The sequence below is a fragment of the Fusarium odoratissimum genome (genome assembly GCF_000260195.1).
Source record: "Fusarium odoratissimum NRRL 54006 unplaced genomic scaffold supercont1.1, whole genome shotgun sequence".
In the NCBI taxonomy this organism is placed as follows: Eukaryota; Fungi; Ascomycota; class Sordariomycetes; order Hypocreales; family Nectriaceae; genus Fusarium; species Fusarium odoratissimum.
The window spans coordinates 1,539,193-1,554,918 of NW_022158687.1; the positions used below are offsets into that span (position 1 = coordinate 1,539,193).

The 15,726-nt window shown below is 51.5% G+C and overlaps 5 protein-coding genes across 8 annotated transcripts; 3 read left to right on the forward strand and 2 right to left on the reverse strand.

Moving 5' to 3' along the window:
• The first annotated feature begins 612 nt into the window (after positions 1-612).
• Positions 613-7,665, forward strand: FOIG_00545 (uncharacterized protein). Of its 2 annotated transcripts, XM_031196770.1 has the most exons (2): positions 613-3,384; positions 4,266-7,665. In XM_031196770.1, exons 1-2 carry the CDS (start codon positions 1,770-1,772, stop codon positions 4,280-4,282), a joined length of 1,632 nt encoding a protein of 543 aa, XP_031072537.1. In that variant the 5' UTR covers positions 613-1,769; the 3' UTR covers positions 4,283-7,665. The 2 variants fall into 2 exon arrangements, with proteins under 2 accessions (XP_031072537.1, XP_031072536.1); XM_031196769.1 differs by having other exon boundaries at positions 613-4,975.
• Positions 4,832-9,845, reverse strand: FOIG_00546 (pre-mRNA-splicing factor clf-1). Its single transcript, XM_031196771.1, has one exon. The coding sequence runs from the start codon at positions 7,551-7,553 to the stop codon at positions 5,529-5,531; it is 2,025 nt and encodes a 674-aa protein (XP_031072538.1). The 5' UTR covers positions 7,554-9,845; the 3' UTR covers positions 4,832-5,528.
• FOIG_00547 (uncharacterized protein) lies at positions 7,809-11,103 on the forward strand. Its single transcript, XM_031196772.1, has 2 exons — positions 7,809-8,173; positions 8,288-11,103. The coding sequence occupies exons 1-2, from the start codon at positions 7,883-7,885 to the stop codon at positions 9,773-9,775; spliced, it is 1,779 nt and encodes a 592-aa protein (XP_031072539.1). The 5' UTR covers positions 7,809-7,882; the 3' UTR covers positions 9,776-11,103.
• FOIG_00548 (uncharacterized protein) lies at positions 9,871-13,267 on the reverse strand. Of its 3 annotated transcripts, none has more exons than XM_031196773.1 (2): positions 10,046-13,267; positions 9,871-9,995 (listed from the first exon to the last, which is right to left on the reverse strand). In XM_031196773.1, the coding sequence occupies exon 1, from the start codon at positions 11,256-11,258 to the stop codon at positions 10,815-10,817; it is 444 nt and encodes a 147-aa protein (XP_031072540.1). In that variant the 5' UTR covers positions 11,259-13,267; the 3' UTR covers positions 9,871-9,995; positions 10,046-10,814. The 3 variants fall into 3 exon arrangements, with proteins under 3 accessions (XP_031072540.1, XP_031072542.1, XP_031072541.1); XM_031196775.1 differs by having other exon boundaries at positions 9,982-11,054; positions 11,115-13,267; XM_031196774.1 differs by having other exon boundaries at positions 9,982-10,633; positions 10,787-11,580.
• Positions 12,214-15,631, forward strand: FOIG_00549 (uncharacterized protein). Its single transcript, XM_031196776.1, has one exon. It carries the CDS (start codon positions 13,810-13,812, stop codon positions 14,149-14,151), a length of 342 nt encoding a protein of 113 aa, XP_031072543.1. The 5' UTR covers positions 12,214-13,809; the 3' UTR covers positions 14,152-15,631.
• The last annotated feature ends 95 nt before the right edge of the window (positions 15,632-15,726 follow it).

Consider the following 15,726-nt stretch of genomic DNA (forward strand, 5'->3'; position numbering starts at 1 on the left):
TGCCGAGCCATCTGCAGTGGCCGATAAGGCTGAATTGCAAAAAGCGTGGTGTTCAAACGGCCTGGCCTATCGGGTCGAGTTTACAGGGCCCAACACGGTCCATATACAGTAATAAGGACGTCATTCGTAACAGACAGGTTTCTTCAACAGTGGGCACCCTTGACAACCAACGAAATCTGGACCTGGTGATGGACTTTGATAAATCTGATACATACAGGCATCATTGGCAGTTGATGTGTTGTGGCTGATGCAATAAGGACACGGCTAAGCTGGTCATGAACTCTCATCAGCAGGCATCCTGGTATCGTCTGTTGCGTCACATGTTGTGTGTCTCAAGTGTCATGTCAAGTCAAAAGTCAAAGTTAAACAGAGACACGGGACGGGCTGAAAGAAAAGCGGCGATTGGCTGGTCTAGACTCCCACCCGGCTTGTCTTACGCTCAGCCGTTGATTTTAGCCCAAGTTTCACAAGGTGACAAGAGTTTCTAGAAAAGAACAACTCATCAAAGTGGCGAAATGGGTTCGAGGACAAGCACCGCATCGAATATGCAGGTTTCCGAGGTAGCACGAACCTAGGGTATCCCTTCGAGGAACGACTTCTGAGCCTCACTTTACAAAGATTGAGACGATCTTTGCTGCTTGAAGTGAGATCTGGGGACGATATACCCTAGTTTTGAGAGCCAATTACCAAGGTCGGAGTGTTTGGCAGAGAGCCTCACTCTGAACAATGCCTACGGGGGGTTCCGTCGAATCGACAAGCTTGATCCAGGGATGGAGACACGGGGCGCGCCCATCGACCTGGTCAAACGCTAATATTGACTTCCGCAAAGGAGCGGAGAAGAGCCGGCTTCGATTTTATCTCCGGAGCTGTTGTTTCAATCGAATATACGTTGTCTCGTCCTCGGTGTTGCCGGGCGTTTGAGACGTTGCAAAGTGGAAATGATTGCATGATAATTGTGGCGCAAGACGAACCTAGGAACGAAGCCAGGCTGTGCTGTGGACGCCCAGCTGGTGCCCAGCTGGGTATCAAGTGCCGCTGCCCCAGCGCCCAGCGCGCCCAAGAGCTTCTAGTGGGCCTTACAAGGCCGTGACCCCTGTCGAATAGCGTCAGCGTTGTGCGTCCAACTTGAGGTATACCCCTCCTCATTACGTCGTTTGTTTCGCCCCGCTTGTGCGGTTGAAAGCTACGAGGAGAGTCTTGTTAAGCAGAACAGCCTTATCATTATGGTAAAACTTAACACGAAGCCTAAGCTACTGAACGGCATAGTCTAACCATAACTGTCTCTGAATCTCGTCAAAGGTCCATCGCAAGTCAGCAGGGAAGGCATGGTTTCTGTTGCTGCCTTCCGTGTCCTATTGATGCCCATCCCATCCCGTCCCATCCACTCAACCAACGTCAAACAGGTTCAGTGCTGCCCACTATTAACACTCTACACCTGTCGACAAGACTCACAATAACCCACTTCATCAATCCTAGGTACTGCGTAGCTACCTATACCTCCATACCTCCATACTTCCCCCTTGTTGCAGCATCAAAGGACCCTGTTTTTGCTTGGCTGGGTTGTGGCTGGGTTCCTCTTGCTGCTTTTCTTTGACTTGTCCCTCCCGCCACATCCTCGTCCTTTTCCTCTTCACATCGACAGAAACCGTCAACTTGGTATTATAACAACATCGCTTATCATCACTATAAAGCCACTTTCAACTATAAACCAACGTCAACTATTACACCACTGCATAACGTAGCAGCGACATACACCGCACAACATCCTCATGTCAAACTACGACCCGTACGATCGGGATTACTCTCGCCGCTATGTGCGAGAGGAGCGTCGAGAAGACCCCCGTTATCTCGACCCTCGAGATTCCTTTAACTCAAAGACTCATCGGGAGATCGTTCCTCGCGGTCGCGAGGACAGCGACCTATCGATAGAAGAGGTCAGACGAGAATTCCCCCCTCCTGGTACCCGTGATATTCGCCGGGCCCGATCCGCCGGCCCAAACTACTACGAGGAAGAATATGAGTATCGCCGAGGCTACGATCCTCGCGATCGCGACTATGACCGCCGTTCCCATCGAGGTCACTCCAGCCCTTACTACGAAGATGAAGAGCGCGAGCGCAAGCACAAACCCAAGGGCATGTCTAAGAATGAGAAGATCATTGCAGCCGTCGCCGGTGCCGCTCTTTTGGCGGGTGGTAAGGAACTGTACGATCGCCGCGAAGCTAAGGAGGAGCGCACTGAGATTCAACGCAATCCTCTGTCCACTGCAGCTCTTGCCGGAGTCGGTGCCTTGGCTGCCTACCAGGGTGCACAATTCTACAACAAGCAGCAGGCCAAGAAGGATCAAAAGGCTAACATGATCCTTCAACGTGGCCGCGACGGTTATTATAGTGATTACTACTCTGATGAGGACGAAAGTCCAAGGGAGAAGAAGGGACACAAGAACTTTCTCGAGAGCGCTATCGCAGCTACAGGTCTCGGTGCTGCTGTCAAGAGTCTCACCGGTGGCGGCGGAGACGATACCAGGAGCCGCCGGGGAGGTAGTCCCTCCAGCGAAAGATCTCGTTCTCACGCTGGTGGCAGCGGCGCCAACAAAATTCAAAAGGCAGCCATGGCTTCCCTCCTTGCTGGTGCCACAGAGGCCTTTCGTGTTGCCAAGGAGCCTGGCGGCTGGAAGGGTGAAAAGACGAAGCGTATTCTCACCGCCGCTGCAGGTGCTGCTGCTGTCGACACCGCAACTGATGACAAGGGAGGAAAGCTGGGCCTGGCTGAGTCTGTGATTGGTGGCTTAGTCGGCAACCGCCTAATTCGTGGTTCGAGAAATGATATCGAAGAGGATCGCAAGACTGGCCGCAGCCGCTCACGCTCGCGAGCCCGCTCCAAGTCTCAGGGTGGTGGCAGCGGAGGCGCAAGTGGTCTTGCCGCTCTTGCGACTGCTGGCCTGGGTGCCCTGGGTGCAAAGAAGGTTCTGGATCGCTCTCGATCGCGATCCAGGAGCCGTAGGGGACGAAGTGCCTCATACAGTCCATCTCCAGACAGGCGCCGTCAGCGAAGTCGCAGCCGTAGTGTTGTTGACAAAGCTCGCAACGGTTTGGCCAAACTAGGCCTTGGAGCTGGTGCTGGAGCTGGCGCTGCTGCCGCTGATGACTACCGCCGTCGCGACCAAGATGACTTTAGCGACCGCGGTGGCAGCCGTTCCCGCCGATACTCGGACGATATGTACGATGACCGTCGATATGGCAGCAATCGAGATTATTACGATGATGATAGGTCATACAAGAGCAAGCCCCGAGAGCGAAGACGAGGAGGGCGTTCCGATTATTCCTCTTCGTCATCAGACCTAGGGGATTCTGATGAGGATGAGAAGCGGGCGAAGAAAATGAGAGGTAAGCAAATTATCACCACAGGTTTAGCGGCAGTAGCCACTATACACGCAGCGCACGAGGTATATTCTAGCATGGAAAAGAGAAACGCACGGCACAAAGCAGTCAAGGAAGGACGGTTGAGTGAGATGGAAGCCAAAAAGCTCAAGACCAAAGCAATCATGCAAGACGCCGCATCAGTCGGTATCGCTGCTATGGGCATCAAGGGAGCCATTTCCGAGATGAAGGAAGCCAAAGAGTTGACACATGAGTGCAAAAATTTCCAACAAGAGAAGGCTCGTCGTCATGAGAAGCGAGTGCAAAGGCGCTTACGGCAACAGTCAATGGGTGACGGTAGGAGGAGAGCAGACAGTTGGGCTCCTTCGTCTCGACGGGATGGGTATGACTCGGATATCGAGTATGAATACTTTGACCCGCAAGACTACGGAGGCAAACCTTACAGAGGCAACACCTTCCCAGCAGAGCCGTATGGTACAGACACTTACAGAAGGAATCCCAACGGTCTGCCATCTCCTCACTAAGAGCCTGGCTGGGTGTTGGGCGGCATTCACACTTACTCACCTATACAACTCCAAACATCTTAAATCATGACTTATGACGAGACGACTTATTTGGCTCATGAGAAGCTTGAGCCAATCAAACGGCAGTGCTTTTTCTTTGGACACATGGCAATGAAAACCCTGAGGAGAGGAATGGGAAGACTAGAAAGAGAAGGAAACGGTGTGAATATGGCCTGTTGCGCTGCGTGGTGTGGCTGGCGTTCATTTTGCTGAAATTCCTCTGCATCAGATAGATGAAGCAGATTTGCTTTCTCCCCGCAACCTCTCCCACGTTTGTTTCACATGTGTATTCAAGACGAAGACTAACGACGATGATTAAAATAGACCATCGCCGATACTAAGCCAGTGGCTCGATCCCTGCAGGCACAGAAGCAAAAACGAAACCATATCCCGGCACACCGGCACATACGTGCATATCTGTCCAACGATGAGCTGCTCTATTCTGCCAAAGTTGATGAATGGGGTAGGGTCTAGTAGAGGACTGGAAACGGGGAAGCAAGCGAGAGTGGCACGAGTTGACCCAACGAGATGGGAAGAGAGGGGCGGTAAGAAAGGATCGGGACGCGCATGTGGTGATAACAAATCACTATATGCACGATGATGAAGTGGTGGGAACACGGGTAGACGGCCTCGGGAAGAACGGCTTTTTGGAAAGACGGGGGGCTTGCAGATCAAGACTCGGCGATTGGACCAAGTGCGACAAGAAATCAGGAATTGGCCTGTGAAGATGGCAAGACGTGTCTCTTGAAAGTTAACGGGATATGGGCACACGAAAAGATGTATGTGGATGGCACGATGTGTTCTTTTTTTCTTTTTTTTCTTTCCTTCTGCCATGTTGGATATCTGGATGAACAACTTGTTATGCTGGATAGCAGATGAGGTTCTTGGGGGTCGATTTACCAGCCCCCAGAATACCTTGACGAATCATGACCTATAATGAACGACTCTGGCTTATAATAAAACCTGTTACGTCTTTGGTGTTGATGAAACAATATTTGGCTCTTACTGGGTGATGTGAATGACAACGGCTTCCTACAATTAGGTTCAAAAGTAAAAACGGGTTGTTCTCCCTTGATCTCACTACAGTCTTCCAAATCCCTGTTCTGTACCTGTCGCTCATCGTTTGATATCCCGTAGGTACTCCAATAAACCCCACGATGCTTATACCCTGGCCTGCTTAGTATGTAGATTCTTGTTTCTAATAAATCTGAGGCTCAGCTCCGAAACGTCATCAAGCCATGACGTCACTTATCAAGTATCCACTTCATTGACAGCTCGGCCAAACAGCTGAGGTTGTTCGATCACGAGGTGGTTTTAAGGTACGCAGCCCAAGCCAAGTGGAAGTAGAGGAGATAAAGTTAATTGCTTTCACGCAAGGACAAGAGGCTTCTGCTCCCCCACACCATGGAGTCCTGTGTTGTGTGGTGGTGGTGGTGGTGCATATTCTCGCGATTGGATACAAAAACTGACGCCTCAGTTGATATCGTGATAAATGCTCATTACTCTCTATAGGACACAGCACTGTAGACCAGCTGTGGTATCCTGACCCTGGTAGCAGTGACTGAATGCTCATACTCAGGCTCAGCCTCATGCGCCAAGACCTCCACCCGCCTGTTGTTTCCAGCTCTGTGCCATGGCCAGAAGATTGGACACGTCGGCAGCCTGCTTGTCATCGGCAGGGAAGACATAGTCGATGTATTCCTCCCACGAGTCGTCGTCGAGCTTTCTCCGGCGCTTCGTCTTGCGTGGCATTTGTTTCTGCACAGCCTCCACGTCCTCCGCTGAGCCGTGTGTGCGCTCGAATGATAACCAGGCGTTGAGTAGCGAAACGCACTCTTCCTTGAGATCTCGGTCTCGCATACTCCTGTGCGCTCGCTTGAATACTTTGCGTGCTCGCTCCTTGGCCTCTTCGCTGACTGGCTGTTCCTCATCACCCTCCTCCTCTTCATCTTCGGGAATGTTGATCTCAAAGTGCGCGTAACTGATCCAGACCTTGACGTGGTCCGTCTTTTCAAGTAGGCGCTCGTAAAGATCTCGCGTGCGCTCGTATTCACCTTCCTCCTCCTCGAAATCAATGTACGCCTTCCATAGAAGCTCGGGCATGTCGAGCTGTTGTTGCTGGACAGCAAGCTCAAAGATGGCGCGTGTGCGGTCCAGATCATCCAGACCGCGCTCAAGCTCAGCAAACTTGATCCATGTCTGACAATTTGCCGGGTTGTATTCGATGTGCTTCTCATACAGAGTGCGACACCGCACGAACTCGAATAGTTTGCGTTCAAGGTCAACGTAACCGTTAAAGATTTTGTCCTTTGGGCACATGCCAATCGCGCGTCCAAGGAGTTTTCGCGCTGCGGTAAGTTCACCCTGTCTGATCTCGAAATGCGCCGCCATGAGCCAGATTTTGGCAAACGTGAACCTCTTGTGTGGGATCAGACCCAAGCAGGTGTTGTAAATCTGCCGTGTCCGCTCAACATCCTGTCCCTCCATCTCTTCCCATATGGCGTAGAAGATCCAGAGATAGATGTATCGCCTCCAGTGCCGCTTCTCCAGTGTCGGTGGAACCTGAGCAACAGCCCTCTCGTATATATCTCGAATTCTGTCAGAGTCCTGTGAAGTCTCTTCGAGCTTTGCGTAGTCGAACCAGGCGTCGTAGTTCTTCGGGTTCTCTTTGATAAGCTCCTCGTAATATACTCTCCTCTTGGACAGCACAACATCTTCCACTCCGTCCTTATCGCCAAATTGTTTCTCGAATGTTGTGTATGCCTTGTGTAAAATCATTGACCTCGATCTTGGTAGTCGGTCCAGGGCATACTTGTATATCGCACGAGCACGCTCATACTCTTTTAGCTTAGCTTCGAAACGAGCATAGGCGATAAACAATTTCTCATCGACGAAGTCATCTCCCAATGCCTCCACGGCCTCCCCAAAGACTTCCCGCACTTGGTCGCTAGTACCGAACTCCTCCTCAAACTTGGCCCACTTGATCCAATTCCGGGGTTCAGGGTGAATCATGGTAAAGGTCCGAAAGATTTCTCTTGCTCGCTCGAATTCGCCGTACCGCTTCTCAAGCTTTATGTACGAGCTCCATGCTGCCTCGTCTGGCTGCCATTGCATCCATCGATCAAATACTTGCCGCGTTCCAGGAATATTGCCCAGCATCTCCTCCATGTAGACATATTTGTACCAGAGCTTGTCAACGCGCGGTAAGCGAGCGACGGCACGATCCAGGAGGTTTCGCGCGTGGTTGATGTTCCTCGCCTTCATCTCCGACTCGATATACCGAATCCATAGCTGAACATTGTTGGGATGTGCGTCGAGTGCGCGCTCAAAGACGGACCGGGCGCGGGCAAATTCCTTCTGCTCCAACTCCCACTGAGCATATCGCAACCAGTTGTTGAGGTTGAGTCGATTGCGTCGCACATAGTCCTCGAACTCTTTTCTCTTCCGTCCTTGAAACTCGTGAAGTTCTTCCAAATCAGCAAATCGTTGAGTGGGGGCCTGCACTCCAACTTCTTGACGGTCGACAGCTTCTCTTAAAAGCTGTTCGGCACTGATTTGAACAGGCGCGGCGGCCTTGTTCTTCACCCTCGGTGGCCCTCTGGACGACTCCATCGTACGATCGCCAACTTTCGAGGGCTCAAGTTGATGATGGCGATTATTCTTGGTGTGAAGCAAAATTTAGATGAAAAGGAGAGTCAAGGTGATGAAATAGAGTTGAGAGTCAACAGCGACGCGACAGAGCAAGGCGCAAAAGTGTGTGGGCAGCCAACCAATTATGATTCAATGTGACAGAGAGTTCCACTTTATTTATGTGGCGCTCAGTAGCCTCGCAGCCTAGAAGCGGAAGTATTTATAGTCAAGACAAATTACCTACTCCACAAACTATTTCGCGACAATCACCTTTACTCATTCATACCATCCTTCCTATACACGACGCCACTATGTCGACTGTCGCAGACGATCTCCTCAACGATTTTGGAAGCTCAGGCGATGAGGCCGAAGAAGAGCTGAATGATGGCCTCATCAAGGATGAAGAGGCAACCGGCAACCGTGACGCCATGGAGCTGGATGGCGACGCTGAGACGAGGGACGACGAAGATTCGGATGATGGATTGAACGACAGAGAAGACTCCGAAGCAACAAAAGTAAAGGTCGAGAAGATGCAGCTTGGAGGAGTAAAGGATGTGAGAAGCGTTGCCAGCCTTATGCAAACGCTTGAACCAGTTCTCGAGGTTAGTACTGCCCCCTTCAACCCGAGCCGCATCAACGGTCGCATCTTGATGGACGATTCGTTTACATCAGTTCTTTTGACGGATAGCCCTGACGTATTGCCTCGGACGCTACAGAGAATCGCACATTACCGATCGCAAGCCGCGACCCAGAATACCAACGTCGGAAACATCGAAGATCATCCCGAGTATCATCTTCTGACGCAGTCCAACAGTCTTTCAACCCAGATCGATGGCGAGGTTGTACTCGTTCATAAGTTCATTCGCGACCACTACTCGACAAGGTTTCCTGAGCTCGAGCGACTTGTCACGACGCCGCTCGAATATGCCAAGGTCGTTGCCATCATCGGAAATGGCCCGTTGGATTCGGAGAGTATCAAGGCCCTGCAGACTTCGACTGACAACCCGCTTGGAATAACCCTCAAGTCCGTCCTTGATGGGCCGTCACTCATGATAGTGACGGTGGAGGCCACCACGTCAAAGGGCCACGAGATGACACCCGAAGAGCTTCAGCGCGTCTACAAGGCATGCGATATGGTTATTGCCCTCAACAAGGCCAAGCAGACTCTCGCCGAGTACGTGCAGTCGCGCATGAACATTTTTGCGCCAAACCTGACAGCCCTTGTTGGTTCTCTCACGGCCGCCCAACTCCTCAACGCGGCAGGCGGACTGACAGGTCTCTCCAAGACGCCTGCTTGCAACATCGCCTCTTGGGGATCCAAGAAGAAGCACTCGGGGCTTGCTACGAATATAGGTGTTCGGCAGCAGGGCTACCTTTACAACTCGGAGATGATCCGAGGCATTCCCAGCGACTTGAAGAAGCAAGCCTTGAGAATCGTGTCAGCCAAGCTAGTTCTGGCTGCCCGGGTTGATCGCACACACTCCAGTCCTGACGGATCCACAGGAGAGGAGCTCAAATCAGCTTGTCTTGAACGCCTTGAGAAACTGACAGAGCCACCTCCCAACAAAGGACAGCGTGCGCTCCCTGTGCCAGACGACAAGCCATCCCGCAAGCGAGGTGGACGACGCGCTCGCAAGGCTAAGGAGGCTCTCGCTATGACTGATCTTCGCAAGCAACAAAACCGCATGGCATTTGGCAAGGAGGAGAGGGAGGTTGGATATGGCACTGGCGAGTCAACTGTTGGTATGGGAATGATTGGTCAGTCCAACGACGGCCGCATTCGCAGTACCCAGATCGACCAGCGCACACGCGCAAAGCTCAGTGCCAAAAACAAGGGCTGGGGCGGAAACAGCACCGTGGGTGGTGCTGCGTCGTCTATCGGTGGCTTTGGCCAAGCATCTAACATTGATCTACGAGGACGCGGCTTACGAGCCTCGGGAGTTGGCAGCACCATCGGTTCAGCAACCGGCACAGCATCGTCTTTGTCATTCACACCCGTCCAAGGTCTGGAGCTTGTTGACCCCAAGATGCAGGCAGAGCTCAGCAAGAAGCGCAAAGCCGAGGAGGACCGCTGGTTCAAGGGTGGCAGCTTCACACAGGTCGGGGGGTCGTCAAGTGGAAGCGTTTTCAAGGTGCCAGAGCTCCCGGCAGCCAAACGTGTCGATACAGGGTCAACCAAAACGAGTGCCTCAGCATCAAAATAATTATGGCCTCAGTATCATTCCTACACCACAGGTTAACTTGGTGCTTTAGGGGACACTACGTGGCTTGATTGTCATGGGAAAGTTCAGCGCTGTCATGGGAAAGCGGACATTTGCATCATCATGATCATCGCCGATGGTGATCATGATGATCATGTATTACAACGGCTTGCGGTTCGGGGAACCGGTCCTGCAGCGACCCCGCGCGCAGCATTGCTACCAACTACGACGATCAGCGAGGAATAGTTGAAGAGTGCACGGTAAGAAACAGACGGATATTTCATTCGGGCAGGTGTTTGGCGAAAACGGCGTTTCAGGGGGGGGATCTACGAGTCCCAGGAGCGGAGTAGCATGGGAAAGTAATTAGCTCTCTATCTCTGGTAGTTTCGAATGGCTCTGGCTGGTTACAACATGCTGTCCTTGGTCCGGAATGTGATTGAACACGAGACCGTAATGTTGAGAAACCGGCTTGGACAAGGCTCGAAACTAAGGCAAAGTCGTTGGTAGATTCAAGTTTGCCGTACAGTACTCCGTGCAGTCCAGTAGTTGACACAGGCACCAGGGTGTTTAATCCAAAAACGGGCTGACCAAGGAAAAACATAAATCACAAATCTCGATCGATCGACAGTGATCAGCAAAATTCACCATCAACGTGACCTGTCAAACGGGAAACATGGTCGTAGCATATTGGTCCTTTCTCTCACTGAGAGGATTCTACGTCGCATCATGAGAGGCCCTTTGTGCTGTGCATATTCCTTTCGCAGTTACACCAGGGTCGTGTTCCTAGATTCCGGACGTACGTTGACATGGCGCGGCCGTTTTTTGCTCTTCAGGCTGAGGTTAAACCAAGTTCCAAGTTGCCTATCAAGGACGGACTCGTCAGTCACAGCCACAGTTACAGGGTAACAGTACAGTAGTAGCTGATGGCCCTGTTCTTGTCTTGACAAGGATACCGGCACACCGCCAGAAACATCTGTTTCAGGGTATCGAGATATGAGAATTTTGTCTCAGTACTCTTTACGACACATTGCTCCTCCAGCTGTTACAATGCCATGTATTGGAACAGACGAGCAAAGTTGGCATGGCGCACCCTCAATGCCGGGCCTGATTGATCGAGTACCCCTTTCCTTGTTTCCAAGGGATCCATGGTGGCATGGTGACGCAAAGAATGTTGATATACAACAGCCTGGACTTTGTCAGGATGAAAAGGCGATGCCACCATACACATCAGAAAGGATGGCGGGGGCGGTAGAGAGCACCAGGTTGTCTGGGGTTGTCTATCCTGGAAAGGATAGTTAACGCATGCGATGTTGTGGGTTAGGTTAGCCGAGAAGAGGATTACCGAACGGATATAGTTGCATTGCGCGGTTGACATTGAGATTTCGTGCGGGAAGATATTATGACGCCTTTGGTGACATGTTATTCTATTGCTTCCTGAGTAGCTCATGTATATGTAAACATCATACGAAAAAAAATACACCATCATATCACCATGTCACCATGTCACCATCAAAGCAATACGAAGCGGAGAAAATACAAGGATCGGTAAACTCTACTATCGTGAACGAATTTGCATAGCTATAAATTCTTCGACCTATAGATGATAAGAACCACCAAGTTGCCAAGACAAAACAACACAACATAGTAAAGGCCCATCAAGGAGAATGTAGCCTTGTGTGGATTGGCATGTAAGTGGTGGAAACATATCGAAGTTGATGCCATACAAAAAGAAAGGCGGTGATAGCCTGGCACGCACTTGCATGACCCAGAGAAGATTGAAGAATAAAATGATACCTGAGAGATTTCGGCACTACCTTACCTTGGGTTCGTAGACGACGAGGATCGCCCACGACCAAGCAAATCCCCGTCGTGGCCGGACTCGCTCCCACTGGCTGGTGGGAGCCTGGGACAACTGCTTGGCTCCGGCTGACTGGTTTGGCGTCCAGCTGGTTGCCGCTTGTGCCTGACAATCTACCCTGAAGGAACGAGGGTGTCGTCGACCTGGTTACATCATTGGTCGATGTGGTCTTGGGCGTCCCGAGTGATGAAGCGAAAGAGGGTACGGTATCGCATCATGGCTCAGCGGCGCGTCATAGTCGAGGTCCCCTAAACCACCTTCCCTCCACCAGGTCATCTTAGCGACACTAAGTCTGTTTGTTGATGATGCCTTGCTCCTTGGTCCCTGCCCGCCATGTGTGCTTCACTAGACCTCTCTCTGGAGCCCGGGAGACGTGCCTTGCCCAAGATAAACCTTGTCCTTGGGGAATTAGAAGATGATGGATGATCGCCGGGGTCCCTGAGGTTAGATTGATCCCTTCGTGCTCTACGGGCCCTCTTCTCCGGCGCCATGTCTTCACGCCCCTCCCCCTGTCTCCTTGACTCCCTGAAAACCCTTGATATCTGGTCTCAAGCCCCCTCGGTCGCTGAGGCGGCGGGACCCTCGAGAGCCACGCGGACGGGACCGATGAGGCTGGCCTGCCAGGGCGTCCGACCACGCGCACTCCACGCAGTGCACCGCCTAAGAAGTCAAAAGGGACCGATCCCCCTCCTGACTTAAGATCTCAACTGAGCATCGTTGACCCGATCCCCTTCGATGCTTCGATCGCACTCAGTGGAAGCCGATGCGCTTCATGCTGCCGCCACTCGTTTTGGCCCCGCTGATCAGTCAAACAGGACCCTTGTTGCTTTTTTTTACTCAGTTACCAAGGAACTTGCCTGACACAGTCGACCCTGCGGTCATCTGCGTACTTTTTATTCTTCCTGGTTTTTGTGATCGAGTACAGCCCGTGCATTCCCATTCGAGCCAGTCTAGTCAGTATTCTGGAAGCACTTCGATCTCCGACCGCTTCATTAGGCCGGCTTTGAAACTCTGTTGTGGCCCTGCAGCCCGAAATCAAGATTGTTCCCCGGTTGGTATGAAACGGCAATCTTGAATGCTTAACGGAGCATGCCTCCGGCCCAGCTACTCCCCGGAGGTTTTTGATAATTAAGTGTTCGACCTAAAGCGAGGTCTGTCTCCATCCCGTGGCCCGTTTTGGATGTTGAAGGTACTCCAGTTGCAAATGTTCCGCCAGCAGTTCATCAAGATCGTGCCCGTCGGTTGCTCGGACCAAGATCTCTCAGCCTGGTCCGACCAGTTGCGTCATCAGAATTGAAGAGAAGAAATGTCATGCACAAATGGGGCCTGTCATTTACAAGCGATAGCTCATTATCCTAGACAGATCCCTAAAGCCCTGTCAAGGCTTGGTGTCCATGTCATCCATAGCTGGAAAGATGAACGTCGCTGTAGCGAAACGTATTGACCAGATCACGTATCGGATCGAACAATCTCATCGTTTTCATCGACTTTGATGAGCTCTATACGAGTTATTCCACCCTGAAGAGGCCGAGTGACACTGGATTCATTTAGCTAAGGTAGCTCGGCTAGGATTTGTGACGTCAATGGGGCGCGATGGAAGTGCTGTAAATCTGCAAACAATTATCTGCTTGTAAACGCATCCGCCTCTCAACTGATAGTGGAGGGACCCTGAATGCTGGCTTCAGGGTTCAAAAAGCACGCCCGATGTACATGACTGGCATTCCGGAGCAAAACGACCGGAAGGTTGCAGAGATTGGTTTTCAGATCGAGGTTGTGCTGATGAAATGGAGGAATACCCTACTCGTATTGGACCAAGGAACATAAAGTTCGTCCTTCGTGTCAAGAAAACCCTGGCATACGCAGCTGCAAAGTGGAAGTCAATCTGGCGATTCGAGAGGGGTGTAAGGAGTCAGAGGCCAGGGTCAATCAGTCAGAACTGAGCCAGTCAGCTTCAACGGATCATATGGGAAACCTCCTCATTCATCAGGTTATCAGGAAGTGTCGCCGGGTGTCATTGGTTGCAATGGCTCCTTCAACAACCCCATGTTGCCGAGATGGGGAAACCACCTGAGCTGAGTGGAAGTCGAGTCTTCAACAGGGTTCGTCAACTCCATTTGTGACACCCTTCGGCGCCCGGGATTGGGTCCGCGCCCAAACAAACAAATCGCAGGCACTGTTGATGGGGGCGCTGTGGGAAGAGAAACGACAAGATAGAGTTCCCACGGTGACTAATGGAGGGCATCCGCACAAGGTTGATTGGCCAAGAAACAACAAGACGATGTTTGACGAGAGAATTCACTCCTCGGCACGCCATTCTGATGGTCAAGTTACAGAGCACGAGATTATCAAATGGACCGTAATGATGCTGTTGTTTGCCATGTGGCTTCCAAAACCAAAGCTACATATTCGGGTTAATCTCGAGCAGTGTACACCTGCAAAGCCATGGCAACGAAGAACGGGTTCAGTTTGCTTCCATTGCTGTAAGAAGTTTTTGTGCCCTCTGGCACTTGTCATGGGTTAATTGGCCGAATCTATCCAGACGTTGCTGCTGTTGCTGCTGTTGCGGCTGGCGCAGGCCATAAGCAGTAAAAATGTTGGCATTGGATCGGTCCCCACCCTGAACCCACAGTAGAACTCCCTTGATCGCCATTTTCTCGATCTTTTCCGATTATTGGTCGATGGAGTTTCTATCCCCAGTTCTGATGGGGACCCTTGGGGACGACCCTGGAAGCGTTAGCGTCAAGGGGATTGTCGTCCGCCCCCCGCCGCCTCCACTTCTACCTGCTTGCGAAGCTGACCAGACACGCTGAGGTGCTGAAAGCAACTCAGGCAGCGTAGCATCTAGGGGTGTTTGTGCCTTACTAGCCCTAGCTAGCCACTCTAGCTCTGGGGAACGTGCCCCGGCATGATCCACTCTGGCCCGCCCTCGTCTCACCCCAAAGCCCGTTGCTGGTTGCGGGCAGCAAATGGAGCAGATGTCTTATTAGTGGGTCAACCACGAGCGAAGCCGCAGTTTTATTTTTTTTTACGGTTGCTAGAGGGCCTGTACTTTAATCTCATCAGCCAGACGCTGTCACCATGACGCCTCTCTTCGCTCAATGCCTTGCATGAGCCTCTCAGGGAGCAAGAAAGCTTGGGAAAGTGATAAAAATATTCAACCAAACTTAATGTGAACTTGGGAGGCCTTTAGATCAGTTATTTTTATCACGTAGCATAAGGGTTCTGAGTTTTCTTGCCTCCCCTTGCTTGCCCCCTCCTTCGGAATGTCGTTGATAAGCACGTTGGTGTTGAAGAGAGGCGAGTATGGGTGAAGAGCGGGGAAAAGTTAACCGAAAGCCAATCGCTCCATGAAGCACCATATATTGTATTGTATAGGTAGGTTGTTTAGTTTACCTAGAGCTGACTGGCTTTTCAAGTGCAAGTTCACAATACACGATGCCTGTGTCTCTGTTTTCTTTTGAACATATTTTTTGGGTTGAACTTGGGCATGCGAGCCCCTGGGTGGCAGGGGATTTGCAGGGTCCGACCAATAGAGTACAGACAGTTTCCTGAAAGTGACAGGATTAAGCCCTGCATGAGCTGTATGGGAAAGTGTCTGTCATACAATGTGTACTGTGCTTGGGTCCGTTTTGCTTTTGTGTAACTGTTAACTATAGCTCTGATAATGACCAAGGGTTGCCGCTACCTGGAGCTGGAGTCGCTCAGTTGGCCAGAGATTCAGCGATTGTTGTAGCGTCCCTCTGACAGTCTGGACCTGTTGCTAATGGCATGCCGTTATGGAGTTGACGTCACCATGGTGCGATTAGAAGATGTACGACGTCTCGGGGTCCCAGGTACTCTCTCACTAGCTCGTCTGATCCGGCTATCCGTCATGGTGACGCCCCAAGCCTAGGGATCGAGATTACAATTAGGAAATCAGGGTCCAAGTCCCGGAGTACCGTTCCGTAGGATAGGTGCAGTAGGTGCAGTAGTCGTCAACTCATCAGCAGGGCCGCACTTGGTGCGCAGATATGGTACCGTGGTCAACACTACTAACGTGTTGTAACATGAGCGTGTCGCGCCGCGGCCAGCTCAATGCGGTCGAGTGAAGGTTTCT